The sequence below is a fragment of the Dermacentor silvarum genome, chromosome 6 (genome assembly GCF_013339745.2).
Source record: "Dermacentor silvarum isolate Dsil-2018 chromosome 6, BIME_Dsil_1.4, whole genome shotgun sequence".
NCBI classification, from domain to species: domain Eukaryota; kingdom Metazoa; phylum Arthropoda; class Arachnida; order Ixodida; family Ixodidae; genus Dermacentor; species Dermacentor silvarum.
In genome coordinates this window covers 129,689,986-129,713,693 of record NC_051159.1, presented here as the reverse complement: position 1 = coordinate 129,713,693, position 23,708 = coordinate 129,689,986, and the positions used below count along the sequence as shown (strand labels likewise).

The following is a 23,708-nucleotide window of genomic DNA, read 5'->3' as shown; positions in this document are numbered from 1 at the left end:
ACGGCGACTGTCAATGTAATGTCTGGTGAGAAATATGTCGTCGAAATTCCTTATGGTTATGGTTGTGTCTGTATAGTTTTGAGCATGTTTGCTGTACCCAAGGTTCTCCTCCACATCCTTAAGAAAAAACGCCTCGGACTCTGCTTTTTTAGTCGCAATTTCAGCGGCATTCATCTGTGGAGCAATAGATGACTCTCTGGTGATATCTACGCCCCTTCGTATGTCCGTCTTGTTCTTGCTACCTTCGCTTCTGTTCCGATAACTTTCCGAGATTTCAAAGAATTCAACCTTCTTCGAGAAATTTTCTGCAGTTGCTTTAGCCATCTCGACGTCCACTCCGGGACTGCCATTCTTGGCAGCACCTTCGTCTCTGTACGCGGCGGTGAAAAAACTTGCAGCCCTCTCTGCCATCCTCTTATTTTTCACATCACGACTGCCATTAAGGTTTCGGCTCGACCCTGCACGTTTGACTTCTGCTAAAGCATTGTGACTGTCTCGGAAGTGTTCGGTGATGAGTATGTGGTCGAAATCATTTATGGTTACGCTAGTGTCTGTATAGTCTTCGTCTTTAGCGTATTCGGCCAGTTGAGGGTCTTGCCCCGAATCATTGAATATTGCAGCATCGAACTTCGCGTTTTTCGCCACAATTTCAGCCGTGCTCACCCGTGAGGCAACAGGCGAGCTGAACGTGGTGTCAGCGTCTCTCGTCACACTCTTTGTGGTGTTGCTTTCCTGGCTTTGGCTGGTATTACTTAGCGAGGACGCTTCAAACGAGTCATCCTCCTTTGGCATACTTTGTCCGGTTACTAGAGGCACTACGATGGCAGCACTGTCATCCGCGTTATTCACCACGCTCTGGTGTCCGTGGACGGCTTCGGAAAAGCTTCCTTCTATACTTTGATTGTGGCTCTCACTCATTCCTGCATTGGCTGCAGTGACCGATATCTCGTGACTGCCAGTGTTATGTTTGGCTCGGAACGTTTCACCGAAATCCCTCATTGTTGTAGCGGTGCCTGTAAAGTCTCCAGCGCGGTCGCTGTGACCATGCTTGCGCAGTGTGTCTCCGAGCCCCGCGACGTCAGAGTCCAACCCGGAGTTGTTTTCTTTGGCGATGGCGCCATCGGTAACCCGGTAGTCGGGAATACCCCGCGCTTCGTAAACTTCACTGGCTCCGATGTCGAGACTGTCAGTCTCGTCTTCGTTCTTGGTGTCGTTACCCAAACCGCTGAGCGTAGCGTTGCCGTGCAAGACTTGGTCGTCGAGTATGAATTCCGCGACGTCGCGCTTGAGCCAGCGGGCCACTTCGGCGTAGTGAGAAGTTACCCACTGTATGTTCTTCTTGGCTGCCTGATCGATCTTGTCGAAAGCCGCGCTGTACCGTAGCAGGGACCAGCGGTTCCGCCTCAGCAGTTTGTTTATCTGAAGTTGAGGAAAGCAGAAAAAGTGTGCGTCGGCACAATGTCGGGCACTGACTACGCGGGTTGCAAGGCGTTACCATTTGCTGTGCATTAGTGTTCTGATCGTGGCGTCATAGTTTCGTGCGATAACAACGGAACAAAGCATGAAACAAAAGAAACAATGTATGGACCCCCCCCCCCCCTTTTTTTTTTTTAGAAACTGAAACAGTGAGCGTGCGTGGTGGTGGCGTCATTGTTTGCCCTTGATGTTTCGAGGACGTTTACTAGATATTTTCGCGAGGACTGCCAAAAATATGCTGATGAATAATCAGCATATTAGTCACGACAGCGTACATGATAAAATATGTGGCAGTCGGCGATAAAGCTTTACTTAAGCGATATTCACTAAATATATTTAGGGAACCCGTTGTAACTGCGGACTTAAGAGCAGCTGATCAAGGCCCTGTACGTTTCTTAGAAACTCTCCGAGAATCACTAGTTTTGCGATATCCACCTTCAAAATGTGCGGCGAAAAAAACAGTTATATTTACATAACATTGACCCGAATCGCGCGACAAACATTTTTTGAATTATTAACTGCAACACCTATGCTCGAAGCGGAGTAACGGATGTATGAGGATCTAATCCAGAAATCTGTACGATAACTCTCACTGAAGTCAAAGTGAACCGCACAAGAAACACAGAAATCTGACTAAAAGAAAAGCAACTTTGACTGAATGCTGTGTACCTCTAAGAGCTCTTCATTGCTGGACACGTACTTGAAGATGGACGTGAGTATGCCTTGAAAGTGGCGCGGGTACCTGCATGTGAATTGAACATGCGTGTAATATGATTTACGTGTGATTCAGTGAAGCATAATGGCGTTAGCAAGGGCCAAAGAACAACTGCTGTTGATCGAGCAATGCGTTCATATGCTGAAGTTTCCCACCTTCTTTTTAACGTTTCAACAGTGCCTTGTTCGCAAGTATATCTTGTAGAAGCACACCCGCGAGCACGTTCGTTATCTTGCGTTGGCCTGGCCTCCGTTCCCGCTTAACCCACCTCCCATCTGGACACTAATTGAAGACTCAGGTGACGGCAAGCTGCTCAAAAGTATTTCAAACGTCCATTTCAACCAGGAAGAGAGATTGTGCAGGCGATAAAATGGTGCGAACATAGGACAGGGTTCATGTCACCACTGCAATATAGGAAACGAATTCCCGATAACGCCTTATATCCCCTTTAGATTGGTACGTAGTGGTAAACCATTGACAATATGTAAATAACTACGTTGAAATTGAACACAATAAAAACATGCATGCTAAGCCAATTTTACTGAATTTTCTGAATCTACCACTTCACACTGCTCCGATGCCATTATTTGCTGAGGTGCCGATTTCTTACGGATTCGTGGCATGCGGCTTCCTTACTTAGCAAAGATAACAAAGCACTGCAGAGCACAGCCTCTGTCAGTATCATCGCAGAGGCTGTGTGCGGACGTGCTCATGACGTGTCCACTCCCGATTTTTCAGACCATCCGTTGTGTTCAAGAGACGTGCTTTCCTCAACTGAGATCTCCTCCGTGGCTACATCTTTTTTTTCGCGCAGGATAATCCATCGCGCAAGCTATACCTAATATAGTTCTATAGTGTTCTAAGAATGCTAGTGTTAAAATGCGGATACCTTTCTTCCAGGGTAAGCCAAACTTCGACTACCCACCGGGTTGGCTATGGCTATTAAGGCCCGAGGGCGCGGGATCGAATCCCGGCCGCGGCAGCTGCATTTCGATGCGGGTGAAATCCAAAAACTCCCTGGTTCCGTGCATTGGGTGCACGTTAACGAAACCCAGGTGGTCAAAATTAACCCGGAGTCCCCTCTGCGGCGTGCCTCATGATCAAATCGTGACTTTGGTACGTAAAACCTCAGAATTAAATTTCGTAAGCTTTGACGGTGGTCAGACGGGTACCCTATAGTGCACGTAGGTCAGGTTATCGCTTCCGGTAATGTTAATAAATAACGTGCTCACGTTGTTTTCAGCTCTTTCCAGTTGGTGAGAATGTATTCGGCAGTCCGCAATCTCCAAAAGTTACCGCGTTTCGCTACCTCTGTGAACAAAAGGGGCACCATCCTCATAGAGGAAGCCGAGAACTCCTCGAAGTATCTGCAAGGAACAAAGATGGTCACATAAACATATAAAGTAACGAACACATACACCCACAACTTTCTGATTTAGCACTAAGCTTCTCTCTGCGTTTCCTCTGGTAATAACGTAGTGAGTGGCACTAGCGTGACTGTTTTACATAGAACCAAAACTGCTGAATGGCTTTCCTCATTTGACGCTGCGCTGTCCGATTCGGACCCGGGGAAAAGCACCACTGTTATCCGGTGGGCCCAACACATCGCACCACTTGCAGGGGCTATGGACTAAGAACCCTCACGGGACTTTGACCCTCACTTAGTACAATAACGGATTCTCTAGCTCGCTCTCTCCACGAGGAATGTTCGTTTTCTTTTGAAGCATATAGAGGTAAGTGCAACCCATGTTTTCCTTAACAGCAGTGCGATGTTATGCGCGACTTGAAAAGACTCCGCTATGCTTCAAGGCAGCGTAGGAAACGCCTTAATTAGCGGATGCAATAAAAGTAACAGTGCGTGAACGCAAGGACACGATACGTGTCTTATTAATCTTTTTTTTCTTGTCCTAACACGCTGTCTCACTTGTCATCTCGCCCTAGTTAGCTTAGCAGCAAGTGACGCCCATAAATCGAGTTCCTGCTCTACGTTGTCCGGAGATTTCTGCGGTGACACAGAACAACTAGGAAGAAAGCTATAGTTTTTATCCCCTTTGTTAGAACAAACGTGAATACAGAAATGCCTTTTTTTTGGGGGGGGGGGGCTACTGCTTAACAAGTTTTAAATGGCATTAATCACGTCTAAAAAATAAGTTTAGTTGTCAGCTGGAAACGGATACACACCAAAATAACAGCAGACCGGACCACATCAGACCTTACCACACGAGAGAAGGCAAGACAAAACAAGACAAAACAAGACAAGGCAGAACAGAACAGAACAGAACAGAACAGAACAGAACAAACAGAACAGAACAGGACAGGACAGGACAGGACAGAACAGAATAGAACAGACAGAACGTGCCCTAAATACATACCTATGGAGCCTGCTCCTGTCCTTAGTGCATCCGAGGGCGAGGATGATGTTTCTGCGCTCGACGCCGTCGCTCACTTGCTCGAGGCGCGTGCGAAGCAGCATCCACTCTCCTTCGTCGCCGTCCTCGATGACGGTGCAGAACACGGTGAATTGGTGCTCCAGGAGGATTCTGGTGGAATGTTCAGCCGAATCCACACGCCGACACGAATCAGTAAAATGAGAATTTGGCCGAGTCCAAACCACTAGAAAACAGATGGCCTGCACCCTTTCGAGTTGTAACAACACGCGAGAAGGCCGCAAACCATGCAGTGCATTTCAGTGAGGGATATCGGCGGCGATATAACCCTATCATCTGTAGCAAGGTGGACAGCTGGGCCACTCAGTTGGCGTTCACGTTGCTTGCAGCAAAGCGCACAGGACGGGCACTGACTAGCAATTGCCATTTTTACTAGGAAAATAATACTAAAGATCCACCTGCGCGGATACACTCAATTCAAGTTACATTCGTTGTGTGTATCGTGCAGCCACTTCTTGTGGGAAGGTTTACTTTGAACAGTCATGAGGTGTTGTGTCAAAGATCGATTGCGACAAAAATCTGCACCAATCGTAAGCCGTGTGGCTGCAAATCTTTCTATAAACGCACATGTGTGATTACAGTAGATACATCAGAGGGCCACGTGAGATCGTGGAAGCGTTCCACATCACGATATTGGGTGTTGGTCTTTTCCATTTGCATTTTTGAATAAAAAAATAAGTCTGCTTTAAAATGCCTTGAATTGACTGTATGTGTGCGTGGATTGATATTTTCGCCCATATTTTCTTTTCTTGATGTCATTTATTAGTTAGAGCCTGCCCTCTGTGTTTCTATTGTGTTTCCGTCTCTTTTGCGCTGCTAGCAAAATTAACACAATAAACTTTTCTTTCTTTCTTTCTTTCGTTCACTCTCAAGAAAGCGGTGTATACCTGCTTGGTCGTCTTGTTAATTAACTTCACTTCCGGTTAGTCGTTCGGCACAACACTAAAGTTTTACTCCTCGCTATGGTGAATAGCGATTTCGCACGGTTAATATTTTTTTTACAGTTCACATTAGTATGGCTGGAGAAAAGGTCGATTATTAGGCGCCCTGGGCTTGACGAATGCGTCTTAATAGCATTTTCGCATTGAGCTACTAGGCTCAAAACCACCTCTTAAGAGAGACCTAGCGAAAAGAATGTAGGTCGGCAAAACACTTCTTACGGCTTCGGAAGTCGGCTGGGACGACTTGTAAGTCTCGAAGGCGTGCCTCGCCTCAATGAGGCACGGCCCGTACTTGTATCTGCAGGACCACGCGTAGTGTATTATCCTCAGCTGCCTGCGAAAACAGTTTCGCGCACAACTGTTTAAGCGGCCTCGTGCTACAGGCGCCCCAACGACGTGCGAGACTTTGCACACCTTTTGTCGTTATCTTCTTGCGTGTAAGACCATTTGAAGCTGTGGATGTGATGAATCAGAATCCGAATAATGAAGAGCTGGAAGCAAGAAGAACAAACAAACGGTAAGTGTCACGCATCCCTAAAGCAGGCTGCTAAGGCGAAGTACAGCCGTTCAACGTTTCTTGAGGATGGCAGCAAGTAGAGAACTGACAAAAGATTAAAAAAATCATTTTTTCAGCAGTCGAGTGGTTAGGAAAGTGTCCCTCTTTCTTTCACGATTATGCTTCAAAGTATGCTACTAATGTACAGTTTCAAGACAGTAGGAGTTTTAAGTTTCTTTGTCAGAGTGGAAACGTGAAGGAGACCGAACGCAGCGATTACCGTGATCTGTAGAAGAGAGACATTCTTCGGACGTCTTACGTAGTACTATCAGCATAAATTCAAACGTGAACAATTCTCAAAGCACTCCAATGCATTTTGATTTAGTTTCCAGGTTCCTGAATTTACTCCATTCTCCATACTCCAAAACGTACGCTAGGGACTACGCCATGCTTAGAAACCGGCTGCAGAGCGCTTACGCGTCACGGTACCATTTAACTACGCATAACAGGAGTTCTTATAATTTCCTGTTCGTGCGTCAATACCTGCGTACTGAATTCCACTCTAAACACGCGCTCACATTTAAGTACAGTCCAATATCGTAGCGAACGCAATTAGCAAGAACATATGCAACGCCACACACCTCTTACGGCCGCCGTGAGTCACTGCACGTTACGCAGAAACACAATGAATTCTGAGCACCATCGAATTCGTGTTCCGAATGAATCTAACTTTACAGATGTGTCACGTATTGTCGTATTTGCGCATCGTCCTCCTCTTTCTATCGTATACGTTAGCATAAACCTTTATTGTGTTTTGTGCTGTCATGATTTTTTATCGTGTTTTGTCGTATCCTGTCCTGGCGCCGCATTTTTTTAGCGTTCTCTTTCTCTGTCTCTCTGCATTTGTTATCAACTTCGCCAAGTGCCCAATTGCGGAGATATAGTGGGTGCGCGACTTTGTATCAGTGACGAAAAGCAAAGAGTGTGGACAATGAAAAGAATCGTTACAAAATACGGTCCCTGTCGTGTCGCATATCTGACAGAATTTGCAAGCGACCAAGAGACAAGTGACACTCACCTTCCACTTCTCGAGCACCACTCCGGTGCCGAGCATAGCCTCGAGGTACTCCCAGCGCTTGAGCACCGTCGTCCACGGCAGGGTCTCCTTCTCCCGCCGCAGGTACTCGGACGCATGGAGAGCCGTGCCATACGGGACAATGCCGAGGCTTAGAAGAAAGGGCATGCCAGACGGGAAGCCGTCAGGAGGGCACTGACGCGTTTGATTCATTTACGGTAATCCCAATGCTCCACCCGGGACTATGCCAGATGTGGCAGTGGAGGACATCGGACGAATGATTATTTTTCAATGTGTAGTCATTTTCTATCTATCTATCTATCTATCTATCTATCTATCTATCTATCTATCTATCTATCTATCTATCTATCTATCTATCTATCTATCTATCTATCTATCTATCTATCTATCTATCTATCTATCTATCATCTATCTATCTATCTATCTATCTATCTATCTATCTATCTATCTATCTATCTATCTATCTATCTATCTATCTATCTATCTATCTATCTATCTATCTATCTATCTATCTATCTATCTATCTATCTATCTATCTATCTATCTATCTATCTATCTATCTATCTATCTATCTATCTATCTATCTATCTAATCTAATCTAATCTTATACCTGCACGCGGTGCGAACAGAGGGCGTCACTACCCCTTGCGACTGCGCTGAAAACGATGCGTCTAGTAGAAAGTTTCTCTGCTTACTGCATCGAGTCTTTTGCAGCAGAGGGCATAAATTTCAAACAGGACAAACTCTTACGTTCCTAGGTAAGGTGATCTATATTACACGCGGAGTTGTTCTAACAGGCCTAAAAGGTGCAGCACATGTTCAGAAATATCTTTAAGGCAAAACTTAAAGTATATTAGAGATGCGTTTGCAGCCTTACTCAGCCAACTCGAAGACGTCGTCAATTATCCGGGCCCGGTTGACAACGTCAATATTCTGCGTCAGATAAGACCAGAATTAGTGAGGTACGAGTTCAAAGAGACGTTCGAAAATTGCCGGTACCAATTGTTGCTAATGCCCCTATTCACCGTTCAAGCTTACGTGCGGGGATAGACCGAACGAAGGAAATCAGGCGCTGAAATCTATCTAGAACCTTTATAAAACTCACAAAATGTCGAAACTGTTCTATATTTTTATTAAGCTGCAATTCTACTTTGTGTCAAAATCATGGGAAAGATTCGTAATTTCGCAGATAATATTTTCCTCTTCCTGGTAACTTCTGTTATGTTAAATGGCCATTGAAAAACTTTCACATTAGAGCGCGTACTATTTATAGATGATAGATAAACTGTGAGAGATGTGGCTGTACGAACGTCACGTGTGAAACAGCTGAAACGCCATTAGTTCAGAACATTGATCGAATAATGCCAATATTTATTTCTTTTTAAGAATAAATCATGCTTTGTTTTTGTCATTGAAGGTTTGTATACAGGAAAGAGGCATCGAGTTGCGGCAATGTTACACTCGCTGATGTGCACTTGGGTGAAAAACCAGTTACCGTGTGGTATGTGTTCAGCTCCATGGTAATGAGGTTCCAGTTCCTGGGGTCGTAATTGACTCGGTAGTAACCACAGCCACGCAGGTTCGCAATCAGCCAGTCGTCATCTTTTGGAGCACTAGGAAGCTTGGCTGCAAACAGTTAAGCTAAACTTCATTCAACGTTATTTTTTAAAAAACTGCATGAAAACATTTAGGTAAATCCCAAGCACTGTGAGAATCAATGTTATGCGAATCATTCTGCAGGTAGCCGAGTTAGGAATTCTGCAAAGAATTACCAGACGGACGAGCCTGTGTGCGTGTGACGCGAGCATATGTTTGACAACAGCAGCAAGACAACGACGGCGACGGTGAGGAGAGTATGACGACCACGGCAACGGAATCACGTCTGATTTGTTGTACTCCGGCGAAGAAATGTTATGATGCGGTGCCGCACAGTTCACGTTATCTCGTGCAGCGTTTATGTTTGTGCAGTACACCGTTCACACGCTTTGACGAAAGGAAAACACGTGATCGGACGGACGTACAACGTGAGACGTCAATGTAGCAATGTCACGAGCACTAAGATCACGTTTGATGTTTGGGGAAGGAATTGTGAGGAGAGGTGTATGGGCACAGAGAAGCAGGACACATATTTCAATACATTAGCAAACTACTCGCTAAAGGCCCAGAGTGACAGGGCCAGCATCCTAGACAAGACTCATAACCCGAACACGTGCCAGTAGCAAACTGATGCTCATTACCGTAATTGCCGGCACGATCATAAAACAAAATTTCAACAAATGCATGACAGATTTGCGCTGGAACTGAATATTACGAATGCGCTGCGCGGGACCATCTACTCGTATTCTAGCACCTCATTCCAAAGCAGTGCAAAGCTAGAATGCAGTTAATTGTCCCGAGCTTGATCCATAATCTGTCTCTAATGCACCCACCTTCTTTGGTCGTCAGCCAAAAAATGCTGCCCGTGTTGTCAAAGTCCATCTTTGTTCCGTCAGTGTAGGTTACCGGGATACTCCACACAGTTTGCGATGCACTGCCAAAAGCAATGCGAAAATTTAAAAAAAATAATCTTTCGACATTTCAATGAGGGTAGAAACACCAAGAGTAATATTTTTTTAAATTTCGGATCTGTACACGGGCGCGTGCTTAGACACCGCAATAAGGAATGACAGGGAACGAAGAAGCGTGTCACTACAACCTTTGCAGGCAAATATAGCGATCCGACCAAGATCACACCGGTTTAAGCCACACGAAAAAACAGTGCCGCTAAGTTAAACCCAATACCGAACTTCACCGCAGCAGTGTCGTCACCTAACCTGCTCCGTAAAACTAGCACATTCTCTGTTTTGATTCGTTTATAACATGTACGTCGATTAGAGCACATGTTGGACACGCACCCTGCATCTCGCGTTGAACGCGACGCACCCCAATGCTTAACAAATCAAAGAAGGCAAGTGATCATGGCGTACGCAAGCGCGTACTTTTGTCCGTATCTCTCTTGGCGTGCGACCGCGACCCTCTGGCCGTAGGCTCGGCTGATCGTCAGCAACGGAAATCCGGCACTGTGGGTCCACGCGTGGGCCAAGTGGGCACCAGGAAAGCTCTCGTTGTTCACCTGCATGACGACAGAGCTCTCGAAAATCCTTCGATGGCCAAATGAGCAATTAAATAAAAATTAAAAAAAGAAACTGAATTTTAAGCTGGGCCATTTACACGTCTGCTACTGTCTTCAGTCGAAAGCCGAGGGTTGGTATGCGAGAAGCTGGTATGAACGCGAAAGTTGAGTGGCGACGCTACCTAGAAATTCTTGAATCAGCCCCACGTGACGTCGAAGATTTTAAATTTAGACAAGCTCAAGTTTGGAGAAGAACACTTTGGAACACATTGCCAGGGGTACTAGCAGCAGCCATTCACTGTTTCTTTTGTTTCCTTACTTCGTGAAATTTCAACGTAACTCCTGCAGCTTACATTATAAGCAAAATAAAATAAATTTAACTGGTTAGAGAAAACGCCACGCTGTCTCTATCATGACTGCTTTAATTCTGCTAAACAGCCGTGGCCCAGAATTTTAGTCATAGTCGCCAGCACGCACTTACACCCATGTGGTCACATCACCACCCATAGTTTGTCATCTCAGCCCAACCAGTCCTTATGAAGCACGAGTTAAAACATATGAATGCAAGCAGCGTTGGTCTCCATGCTGTGTTTGATTAGTGTAAACCAGGCTCTAACGAATACGTTGTCGTGCACGCGAGGCTACACAGTCAAATCATTCAGACGCAGAAGAGTAATTGCTGAGCATTACCTGAGCCTTTGGCAAAGCCCCTGTAAGGCAACCGCTTTTAATCGGAATTTTCTTATTAGCTGAACAGGTTGAAGACGTCTTTTTATTTTCTCGCAGAAATTGCGCGCTTCTGTTTAGCTGAATTATCCGCTTAGCCGAACAAGGTAAGGATACCAGTTTAGTTAGATTTAGTGAACATCCTTTATTCTGAGTTCTGTTAGGAATGGCAGCTAGGTTTTCAAGGTCCCTTCTTGATTGTTCTGAAGCGATTCAGCCCTACTTCGCCCTTTCTCTTTGGCAGCTACTTTGGCACCGCGAGCCATCATGCGCTAACGCGTTGTTCGTATTTAAAACTAAAACAAACAAACAAACAAACAAACAAACAAACAAACAAACAAACAAACAAACAAACAAACAAACAAACAAACAAACAAAAACACTCACATTGGAAAGTTCCTTCCACAGATCCTGCTCAGTAATAGTTTGGTGCTTCCGTTTCACCATCAACTCCTGAAAAAAAAAAAAAAAGTCAAGCTGATTCATTTCGCTGAGTGCAACCTTTAGTGATAATTAAAAGTAGATAACACAGGATAGGTCACCTGCAGGGCGTTCCGAATGCCATTGGAACCGACAGCACTGTCAAACATGTGGAGTAGCAGTTCTCCCTAGAACATAAATGAGCACAGAACATTGAAGTCAGAGCGTGGCTGCTTTCGCAAGCAACGTTTAATATTCCTCCCTTAACTGTATCTTTGATGTGAGGTTACCTTGCGCACAGGTAAGCTTGCATCGGTGTCCAGCAAGGAATTTTCTCTGGAGAGAGCAGGGATGTCTTGAGATGCTTCCAGACTGAGCATCTGTTGCATCTTTATTTCAAACCTGTCGTCCTCCTGCAACAACGTTTATACACGGTCCAGCTACACAATTTGTGAGAAGTCAACAGAGAGGTTTAGAAACCCTAGCAGACCTCGAGTTCTTCGCTACGCAAGCCGCTTGCGTCCCCTAATCAATTTTTAAATCACCATCATTGTTGCGGAGGTATGTATTGAACCTTCTGGATCACTGATCAATAGAGAGATTAGGAGGAACTGTCTTGCTAAGTCTCTATGTTCTGTAAGCATCGAAGTGCTATAATACCGGCCAGATTATTTCACTCTCACACGCGCGTTAAGATAAAGCACATTTAATCTCGACCGTCGTCGCCATCTGTGGGCGTGGCCCGCGTAGGGTCAGCGGGTTTGATAACGGGCCGGCTAACGACAAAGTCATGAAGAGCGAACACTGGCGTCAAGCACGTGATAAGAACAAGCTGAGCGTTATCGTCATAGCTCTATCCGTCAGATCCTGCAGTTAGCGGAAAAAGGCGGCTGGCACCTACAACCGCAGCAGATTCTGGTGTATAACAGCCCGTTGCACAGCCGACCAACAGTTTCAGTGGCGCGAGGGTGCTTTTTAAACTTTTCTCGCGGATGAAACAGATCGTCAGAGAAGCTGTGGAGCCGGAGGGCACGAACCTCGGCGGACTTGGTGTTTTCGCATTCTGGCTAGCGCGTAGAGTATGTAAGCCTCCAGGGCCGCATCCAGCCACAGTTCTCTCCAGGTATGGAAGCTGACGAGGCCGCCAATCCACTGTCCAGAGCAGCACGTTGTCATGCGAATGAAACAGGAAGAGCCTTTCATTACTATGACATTTACTAAAAGCCCTGTGGTCTCGCCTTAGGGTGCGCCGTTTTTCCAGAAACTCATCTGTCGAAAAAGCAAGTTCGTACGCGGTCTGTCCTGGAGCAGGATTCACTCATTCATTCGTTGCAAAATACAAAGATGGTCCCAAAAAATTGATGAAAATAACAGTTATTGGTAGTTATTCGTAATATTCTAAGCACTATGTATAATACGTACTTTTGCGAGATAGGTTATTGCGATAATAGATAGTTGCAGATAGGTTATTAGTAAAGCAACTGTAAAGCGTGAGAGACAAGTTCAAGTTCCTGTAGTAAAACAAAAGGGTTTTAGTTTGCCTCTACTAACAACAAACAAACGGCTAGCGAGCTTTTCTTCCCCAGGTGATTTGTCTAGGTGACTGGTTAGGTAAAGATAATCGAACGTCCGCGTAGCACTACTGAACATGGCGGAGCTTCCTCTTCTTTCCCTTCTGTGCAGAGTATTGAATAACAGTTCTCAAAATGGCAAAATCGACAGACCTCTAGAACTAAAGAGCCGTCTGGCAAACGTCCCGACTCACTTGCTTTAAAACGTGTCTGTAAATGCTCGACTCGGCCTGCTTCCTCGCATCCAAGGAAAGGTTGGAACGCGTCATGTGTGAACTAGGGAGGAACACGATGCCCTCGCTTTCACATGGCTCCCCTCCGGCCGGCGTTATTACGATATCTGTAAAAACCGAGATATTATTGTTAAGTTTCTCCACAGCAAAGTGCACGTAAGTGACTACAAGGTAGTCGTTAAAGGGACATCAAAGTTTAGCACTAAATCAGCTCAGACCCTTTTTTCATTAATTTGATGGGACAAAATATTACAGGACAAAATACAGGCCAAACTTGCCTTCCTTGTATTTCGCGCCGAAAACTCGGCACCCTTACGTCACTGTGACGTCATGAATGTCAAAGTATTTTGTCATGCTTGAGCTGCTTTGGCGCAGGAAAATCTCTCAAAACTCGATGGGTTGAGTCTTTTTTTTTTTTTTTTGGTTATTCCAGAACACATTGTATTCCTTACCTGTGGACAAGCAACTAGCACATGTACTCACGCAGACAACGTAAATATAGTTGGCGTTAATGCCAATTGTTATTATTGGCAGCTTGCCACCCATCTTTTCTTTCTGCATCTTTTCTGGCTTACCATGACTCCTCTCGTGGTAAGCGTGGCTGTTTTGCTATTGCAAAAGCGTAAGCTAGTGATACACCTTAGCTTAATATTCCTATTACGTAAGGCATTAGGAAGTTAACGATCAGTGAAACTATGAGACGCAGAGATGAAGTGAAGTTCGATGACTTTCATAAATGTTTTGTACCCATTCATACAGATATGTCAATATTCCTACGTGTTTCTACTCTGTAACGGTGCAATGCAATGCACGTGGCAGGCAACGTGACGCTACGTAGTTTTTTCTTCAGTATAAGCAACAACAACAACGAATGCTCTGTGGATAGCTTTGTGTAGGGCTTGGCTAAGACGGTGTTCTTTACAGTGTCAGCTTCCGTACAGGGTGGCTTCGTCAAATGTTTAAGTAAACGATGGTAGGAACGATCCGCCGTTCCGTTCTCTCAAGGCACCATTCAAGAGTATATAGGGATGAGAACAATAAACCTCCGTTTACGATGCATCAAAGAGGCGTGCGTTAAAGACCGCAGAGGAAGCCAACGGCCGAGCAGCTAGTGTCTTCAGTGACCGGTGGTCGCGATTTCTGAAATGCGTGCTATTGTGGACAAATGTAACACGAACGAAGCAAAACCCTTGTTTATTCAAAATTCTAGCCACACGACGCATCGCTTCTTGTAAAAGTTCTACGGCGTCATTATTTGACCCTATACCAACCAATATCTTAGCTTTTGTGTTGGATTTTGAGTCCTGAACGAGAAAAACAAGAGAAATCGAGTGGCTCAACAATTAGTAACAATATGAAATCGGTGAAGAAGCCACGTGAAGCCTTCCATATCAAACCGGAGGCTTTTGACTTCATATGGTTGGTGCACGAGAGCATGTGATATGCGAATTGCTGCTCGTCAATAAAAAAAAATCTATGCTTTTTCTTTTGCTTAGATTAGAGGGGACTGCCTTTCATGCGTGCGCTGCTGCAACGTCCGTACCTAGCTTAGGAAGCGGGTAGCGCGTCTGAAAATACTTCTCATAAAGTTGGAGGCAGGTGTTGGCGGTCTGCAGGACAAACTCTGCCCGAGTGTGAAAAGATGGCTCGGACCACACTTTCACCTGAAAAAAGAAATGCTTTTATGGTGCGTTAACATCGACAGGATCAGTGACGCACGTGATTGTGACGTCCTGTGTCAACACAAAGAAAAAAATACATAAAGCAATAAAAGAGGGGACGGGATTGAATTTGTGCTAGTAACATTATTCAGTGACGAGTGAAAGTTTTTGTGGGAGTTCTTTCAAAGATTTCGTGAGCAGTGAAACGCATTATTAGGGGCAAAATCTGCAGGTAGGACCCTTATAGGAAAAACAAGTCCTCGTAGTCGATCATCATGAGGCCAGTTGATAACTGAAATGTCCGCTAAATGTTCGTGACAAGATAACTCAAAGCCTTTGTGCCAAACATCTCGCCCAAGGATCAGGAACAGCGATAGCTCGCATGCCATTCTCCGTGAACACTTGCTTTCGAATTGCAAAGGAAATGGTTATGCGAAATGGGAATGGTTGCTTTCGAATGTAGCCTAAGAAATCCTTACGACCGATCGTATTGAATAAAAAATGGAGTCTAAACAAAGAGCTATACTTATGGTAGCCACTGCATCTACATAATTACATAACAAAAGCAATAGTCACACAAGATTCTAAACGCATTTCATGCCAGTTATCTACACTGCAAGTTTCTGCACCGTAGAAAGAGGAACTGACTTACGATTCCTGTTCCAATATGCTTGAAGTCAGTGACGGCGAACCCCAGCAAATAGGTCGGAATGGGAGGGGTGCGAACAAAGACGTCGTTCACATAGTCGTTGTGGTTGGTACTAAGTAAAAAGAGAAATAGAAGTAGTGCCCGATAACGAGACAGCCGCGGCGACCAGCATTTTTGCTCATGCGTGTGTGTGGGCGTGAATTTGTTCATGTGAATGATCAAGAAAACAAGTGAACAAATCTGACGATACTACATAACTTTCCTAGCGGCGCACCGCTTAACAAGCACTTGTGGCCCTTGTGTATGTGTACTGTTCCTCGTCGTTATCTGCAATGCACCGGTAAAAAGAATGTAAGGCTCTCCCAAATTTGAATAATCTCACGGGAACGTCGACCGGTACATCGGTACGTCAGCGCCGTGTCACCGAGCGATACTGCTAAATTAAGTAGCAAGGGTAGGCACATGAGCGCAGAGTGCCTTTGGTCTCCGAGCATCGTCTGCCAGACCATTCCATTGAACCCGGCGTAGCCCCTGCCGTTTATCAGCGCATCTATTGTTTGAAATTGCTTATTAAGGCGAAAGCCTTATATGTCCCATCGTTCAGTCGACCTTCAAAGTTCTTGAGCGAAAATGCATCGACGACACGAAAAGTTAAAAAACTATCATCATCGATGGCTCACCACCCCCGTAAGCAAGCAAGATAAATGATAAAGAGGAATGATAATGCGAATTAAGATGGACGATAAAGCGAATTAAGTGGAGTACCTAGACGAGTTAAAGACAATAGAATTAAGATTAATGACTATGAGAATTAAGAGGATGACTAAGCGAAATAGACTAATGGAATTAAGAGCATTAGTAAGCACATAAGAAAATGAGTAAGCGAATTAAGAGGATGGCTCATCGAATTGAGCGGGATGATTAGGCGAAGTAGACTAAGCGAATTAAGGGGGATGACTAAGCGGATTAAGAGGATGAGTAAGCGAATTAAGGGGTATGTGCACCTCATGTGTCCGTCTTTAGTGCATCGCCACTTGCGCTCAAGTCGTCTTAGGGATAACATGAAACCCTGTGAATTTTGTAACCATTGCGCGGGTAAGCAGCAGGGGGATACGTGGATCACAACGGGATAGCCTAACGGAAAATGCTCTATGCTTTGTGCGGATGCACCTGGACGTCGCTACTTTTGTTGCTGCGCTCCGCGACATTGTAATGACCATCGCTAAAAAAAAATACATTCTGGGGTTTTTACTTGCCAAACCCACGATATGATTGTGAGGAGCTCCGTAGTGGGGGACTCTGGATTAAACTTCACCTGGGCTTCTTTAACGTGCCTCCAGTGCACACAGGGGCGTTGTTGCATTTCACCCCCACCGACATTCGGCCGCCGTGGCCGGGACTCGATCCCGCGCCCTTTGGCTTAGCAGCGCAATGCCAAGCCACTACGCCACCTCGGCCAAGCAAGAAGTCCTTTTGAATCCCGACGATTTTTTCGAGTAACCAAATCAAATTGAAAAGTTTGATTGGTGTTTGTTGTGTTGTGTCGTTGGGAGCTGGTGTAATACGTAGCTGTTACTCCAACATTAGTGAATGCAAACTTTCCCACGCAAAAAATAAAGGTGGTCTTCGTGATTCAAAGATTCGACAATCACGCATTAGGGTAGCTACTTGAAGGTCAGCCGCTAATGCGAATTTTTTCTCGGTTTTAATATTCGTTTTTTTTATCATGCGATTATTGGAAGTTCACTCACGAAAAGTTAGTGACACCACCTTCGTAGTCGTAGGCTGTAGCAGTGCGCGACCGAGAATCAAGAATCGGAAGAAAGGCTTATGGACCGTATTGGTTCTCACGATGACAGAAAGTGGTGCCACTTGCCTCTCTCCATGAAACCTTTCGGTCACATGTCTATTAGTTGAGACATTACTGAAAAAGACATGCATATCTTGTTGACGTTAATGTAAGTAAACAGGTTTCCGATGTGTTCATGTATACAAGCATAACACGTTTTATCCCTGCCACTACTATGCGCAGCGCTTCTGGTACGTTTGATGCAGTGAAACTTTTATTAGGGCTTGCATGAAGAAAAAAAAAAAAGGGGGGGGGGGGGAGATGCGGAAGGCGAGGCGATCCCGCCATGGTTGTTTAGTGGTTATGCTGTTGGGCTGCTAAGCACGAGTTCGCGGGATCAAATCCCGGCCACGGCGACCGCATTTCGATGGGGGCGAAATGCAGAAAACACCCTTGTACTTAGATTTAGGTGCACGTTAATGAACCCCAGGTGGTCCAAATTAATCTGGGGACCCCCACTACGGCGTGCATCATAATCAGATGGTGGTCTTGGCACGTAATACCACCTAATTTAAGGCGAGCCGAGGTCTGCTTACGCTGTCTATTGTGGCCCACCGTTTCATTTCTTACTCACAAAATTTGACGGGCAACTTGAGCGAGCAACGTTGCAATGCGGTATATTCTTGAAGAGGTTTAACATTACCCGCGAAAGAAGCACTCAGTGTTGGACGGACAAGCTGCTTTACGCACTCCAGAGTTGTTCTGCGTTCGCTGCCAGCCCTCAACCACGTACCTCATCTCAATCTTGAATATGGGCATGCTAGCGATGGAGTTGAAGTCCTTGCGCCTCAATATCTCCACGTCGAAGGTAGTTCGAAAAGAAGGCTCGTCGAAACACGGGAAGACGCGGCGAGCGTACATTGGCTTCATGCGGGTGAAAGCCATCCATCTAGACGATGAATGTGAAAATGAGAGGGTAACACAGTAACGCTTTGTCAAATATGAGGCAAAATGACGACACGTGCTCTCTCAACCAAAACGCTATGACGGTGATAATGATGATGACCGCAGTGATATCACTTCATCTGTGGGAGAAAGGGAATGTCCCAGCGTCGTCAATATTACTTTCGAGCGAAACAAATTACGCACAAAATAAATCTTTAGTACCGTGGTACACATTAGGGCTGCGAACTTGAACCATGGGACACTCGCATACGAGAGGCACCCACGCCGTCAGTTCATGCCAGAAACAAAAATCAACTGCTACAAATGTGTTTTTCTGGTGGGGTAATATGCTGGTGTATTGCTTCATATTACTAGTTACGCATGTATCTGAAGCTTTTCGAAAGGCTGTAAGCCGTTAGTAAAATTTTTGGAAGGCTTGTATTGTCTAATTTTCGAACACATTTTTTTTGTCTACAGGGTAGAGTTAAATTTCAACCGTATTCAGCTGTAGTACCTTGATATCCAACTGTTTCGGATCGTTGATGGGTATTTTTTACTGGAAGAAAAAAAAAGTCGCAGTCTCGCCCGAAAGGCGAAGTATCGGTTGTAATAACAAATTAGCACAGAGCTATACGAAGCAAGGATAGTAGTTTAATGGGCCGTATAAAGTTGTAAACATTCGCTTACTAACTAAACAGACAAGCACGGCGTCACGCGCGCCCAGATAAACATGAGCACATCTCGCTCGATGACCGCGGAAACTCGCTGTGAAAACGCCGGAGTGAGAAAGCGCGCCAGCGGCAGCGGGCCAATTGACCTTCGCGCTGTCTCTTGTCTCGCGTCAACGCGAACTAAACGTCGAAAGCACAGCGCATATGAAGCTACCCGCACTCGGTGCTTGCACTTTCTCGCCATCACAGATCCCTTTGAAGATGAGGCCCGCGCGGGCGCACACTTCCCCCACATCGCAGATCACTTTCAAGGCGCCCGCGCGACCGTGCTATGAGCAGCAGCCGACGGAGCGGAATGCACCTTCCACCCCTACCTCCCTCTCCCTTTCCGTCGCCTCGCCCCCGTGCCTCGCGCGCGATAAACCGCGGGCATCCGGCCTGCCTTGCTCCCTCGCGTGCGCTACACTGAGCCGCGATTACCGGCTAACCCTCGTACGCTTTCACTCGCACACGCAGCGTACGGCACGCGGCGACGATTTTATCGCCGTTGGACTTCATACGGAACCTCACGGCGACCGCGACGGCGACGCCGACGGAATAAATGCGCTTGGAGTGTCAACATAATTGCTATGGGCGTCTTGCGCTGGAGTTTGAGCTATAGTAGCGGCGCGTGGTGGCGGCGAAAAACGTCATCTGAGTAGTACCAGCTTGGGAAGTATTGAGCCCTGGCTGTGGTGAAGCATGTTTCTAGCCCGAGTTTTTCGTCGATTCGCACTTTTTTCTGCCCTGTTGCGAGTGCGAAAAGGCTCGTCACTTCTCACAGACAACGCCAACCACTCTGCGAGCTGGCCGCAGCCTATAGTTTAACGAAAACGGACCCTCCGTGTGCCGTGGGACGTAGCAGAAGACATCGGCGACGCCGATCCGTATAGAGAGCTAGCTCAACCTCGAAAAAGCGTCACCGTCGTTACTGCTGCGTCGTGGGCTGCCATGAACAAGAAAGCCTGAATCCCAACATCAGATTCTACCGTTTTCCTTCAAGGCCTCACGAAGCGGAGCGTCGGGCGCGCTGGATAACTGCAGTTCGTCGCGCTGGGTGAAGTGACCATGGGTGTGTGCAAATGACCACACATGGTCGGGCTGATTCGGTGACGATTCACTACCCCACTATGAGCAGCACAGGTTAGAGAGTTAAATGTGCTCATCCTTGACCTCAAGCCAGCAGGTCGAGGCAGCGCAGCAAGGTAGTATTGATTACAGCACATCGATGTTCGAGCGCTGTCATCAAAAGCTACATCAAGCGAGCAGCTCACGAGCTCGCGCTGCAGCGCTATTAGCACGTACGTTACTGGGAGCTCATATGCATTGCATCAGTTATATTTATCAGTTGCTAAAGGAACAGATGGCCGCTACTACAGCGCTGGCATAATTACTTGTCTAGTGGCATGCAGTCAACAAAGATTGCAGGCGGCCCGCCCTTTCGCGGCATGTCGAAAGACCGCTGCCGTCCCGGCGCGTACGATCGTGCGCTCGAGCAGTTCGTATATCGCGGCATGCTGAAAGACCGCTGCGTCGCGGCGCGTACCGTCGTGCGCTCGAGCAGTTCCGTACACATGTCTGCTTATCGCTGCTGTGAATTCATTTATAGCAAGCATTTCCTCGCGTTTGGGCGCCTGAATCTAGCAGTGTGCAAACCTTACCTGAAGTTCAACTTCGTACTTGGCTCGCTTCACTTGCGATTGACACCGCGCTAAAACTTCGCCGCTTATTTCTTGAACGGATTACACGTATTCGGCGTTGCATAATTTCTTGCCTTTACGCAGCGTGCCACCCCTGAAAAAATTTTCGGCGCCCGATATTCGCTGCAAACCGTGGTACAACACAACCGAAAGTGGCGGGTCCATATTGTAAACGTGCTTTCCGAAGCAGACGACCGAGCTTGGTACCACCCAGTTTAGGACAAAGAGCGCTCTTTAGCATCATTTTCGCAGCGCCCCCTGGCCAACGCAGGAGCCCCATTGCAATAGAAAGGCCGTATTACGCACACTCACCCTTCCGAACCGTTCTTTAGCTTGTAGGACGCCTTGTAGAGCCCTTTAGGCCAGCGGCTCACCATTCCAACGTAACTGATGGAGATGTCGTAAATGACTTGCGCGTGCAGGAAGCTCGCCAGCTCAAGTGTCACCTGCTGCGTGCTGTTGTTGACCTCGACGTGGCGCACTTGGATGTCGTGAACGGCGCTCCTGTTGGCCGCCACCACGTTGAAGGACACCTTCGCGTTGTTCACCTGAGAAAAACTATTTGTGAAAGATGTGCACTATGCGTGCGACAGTCGCCTGAGCCGCCAACAGGAGCACTGGAATTTGCGTTTAGCGTGCGCGTGATGCACAAGAACTGAGTGCACCGCCGCGAACGAGAAAAGAAGCTAGTGGCATACGAACAATTTGCAGGACTTGGTATCTTGAACATGTTATCTGGGCGTCATTAGAATTAGAAAGAAAGCAAAATGTCTACCGGTAGCGTTCTAACCAACGTATCGGTGATGGTGGCCTGCAATGGCAGGACAGATGCTAGGGCGCACGAGTCATTCCACGTCAATACATACGAAGCTGAGCGAACATGCGATTGTTTGCATCTCATAGGCAGTAATAAATATACTAAGCTCTTGCAGGGCAGTGTGAGTATGGAACGTGTCACAATTACGGTACAGATCTGGCAGCGACTATCGATGTGCGAGAAGCTGCACGCATAGCCAGCGCCCTCACCTGAATTCCAGCGGCGTGCAGCACAACCTGGCGAGTGCTTTCGACGCACTTGGCGGTAATCTTGACCACGCCGGTGAAGACAAAGCGCGAGCCGTCATTGTGCGGATGGAGCAGCACGCTGTAGTGTCGCGGAACCAGGTGCTTGGGTAGAGGCGTTGACGCCGCGACCTTGTCCACATCTTCATTATCGTCCTCGTCATCTGTGGGGTGCCGCGGCGACTGCGACCGCGTTTGCTGCGGCCGTTGCTGCTGCTGCTGCTGCTTCCGCTTCTGCTGCGGCCCCGAGAGTGTGGTGACCGCTTCTTCTTGCTCCGGGACCGTGGTCCTTCTCGGCTGCCCAGCTCTCGTCATCGTGACTCTCTGGCGTCTCCGAGCCTGCCCGGGGGTAGGCGCGGCGCGTCTTCTGGGATGTTGCTTCCTTGTCGTCCGTCTCGGCGAGCGTCGCTCCGCACGGGCGACTGGGTGTCGCCGCGCCGGAGGCGTCTTGTTCACCAGGCGAGGCGCCGCGGCGACTACGGGCGTAGAAGGCGACGGCCGCCGGTTGGCCTCGGCGAGCGCTACGGCGACCAACGCGGGAGTCTCGGCAGCGGCGGTCGACGCGTCGTCGTTCATGGGAGGCTCGTAGGCTCCGCTCCCCGCGCCGTGCACGTAGGTGAACGCGCCGACGACGGCCAAGATGGCACCGACGAAGCCGACGAGCGCGATGGTGACGTTACGGTTCCCGACGCAGGGGTTGTTGCGAAAGGCGCGGAAGCGGCTCTTCTCGTCGTCCCAGCTCGGCGTGTCGATGGTGTAGCTGCACTGGGGGCGATCGCCCCGCAGCCGCTGCATCTTATCCCCCGAGGAGGACGGCCACATGCTTTCTTTTTTTCTTGGGGTTACGGGAGCGAGGCGATGCCTGCAGATGAGCGGGGTCATTGATCACGAGCGTTGTAACTGTACACTTGCATATGATGATAATGATAACCTTAAATGTAGTGGCACCTATCCACACAGCGGGATTTGCCGAGAGTCGGGTGCATTTCAGAGCTGTATTTGAGGTATGAATTTAGATAGATGTAATTATGATAAATAAAGACAATTCGAACAGAGATTTCCTTTTGGTCAGTCATTTTGAAGGAACAATAAAAATATATACAAGAGAGGATGAGCGAAAAAAAACAAATGACTTATGAGATTAAAAATGAAATTGATCGGATTCACCAATGAATTTCTCTACGGCGATGCACATATCCCCTGTAGGTGTGTCCCAGCACAGAAGCCTTGAAAAGTAGCAGCAAAGGAGAGCCCGATGGTAGGTCAAGCAGCCGCTGTGTAATTTGCAAAGTCATTTTTCTCAGAGAGGAGATGCGCCTGCAGTCCAGTAAGTAGGAATCTATTGTTTTGAATTCGTTATTCATATACCCTTATGAATACCCAGCGGTTATTCATATAATACCCTTATGAATGTTTGCACAGCGAGTATTTTAAATCTAATTTCTAGGAAAGAAATGTAGAAATTCCATGTAGAGAACGGCGATCGCTACAAACTTCGCTAGCCCCAAACATAGGATTAGCGCTTTTCGTCCCAGCATAATTAATTTCGTCCCAGCATAATAATTCGTCCCAGACACATCCTAACTCTGGTCTAGGACGGAGGTACATCTGGTAAATCATCACCAATGTGTGTCTCCACGTGTCCCATCGGTTATTGCTGACTCCTGTCAATATCCCCGCTGCGCGGGAAGCTTTTCAGTTACATGTTCGTTACATGTTCAATATGCCCAGTTAAGCTTTTCATCATGCATAATTCCGAGATACTTCATTTTTTCAAGTTGTGAAATAGCTGCATGATATATATGAAAGGCGGATATTCATTGGGTCTTTTATATATAGGAAAGACAAGGACAGCGCTCTTGCTTTAAGGTCAAACGGATACCGTCTAGCCATCCTTCCAAAACGTGTAAGTGCTCTTTAAGCACTCGTACAGTGACTGAATACCACCTGCCGAAGCAA

General features: G+C 46.8%; 2 protein-coding genes across 2 annotated transcripts; both read right to left on the bottom strand.

The window, feature by feature from the left end:
• Positions 1-5,024: 5,024 nt before the first annotated feature.
• On the bottom strand, positions 5,025-14,891 carry LOC125946338 (aminopeptidase N-like). The gene is made up of 14 exons (XM_049669116.1): positions 14,777-14,891; positions 13,195-13,340; positions 12,467-12,581; positions 11,720-11,842; positions 11,552-11,617; positions 11,397-11,462; positions 10,150-10,283; positions 9,601-9,701; positions 8,667-8,797; positions 8,049-8,104; positions 7,154-7,301; positions 5,994-6,070; positions 5,799-5,913; positions 5,025-5,036 (listed from the first exon to the last, which is right to left on the bottom strand). Exons 4-14 carry the CDS (start codon positions 11,816-11,818, stop codon positions 5,025-5,027), a joined length of 1,005 nt encoding a protein of 334 aa, XP_049525073.1. The 5' UTR covers positions 11,819-11,842; positions 12,467-12,581; positions 13,195-13,340; positions 14,777-14,891.
• LOC119456879 (endoplasmic reticulum aminopeptidase 1) lies at positions 14,748-22,605 on the bottom strand. Its single transcript, XM_037718695.2, has 5 exons — positions 21,714-22,605; positions 21,000-21,235; positions 18,126-18,281; positions 15,547-15,655; positions 14,748-14,897 (listed from the first exon to the last, which is right to left on the bottom strand). Exons 1-5 carry the CDS (start codon positions 22,569-22,571, stop codon positions 14,748-14,750), a joined length of 1,509 nt encoding a protein of 502 aa, XP_037574623.2. The 5' UTR covers positions 22,572-22,605.
• Between the last annotated feature and the right edge of the window lie 1,103 nt (positions 22,606-23,708).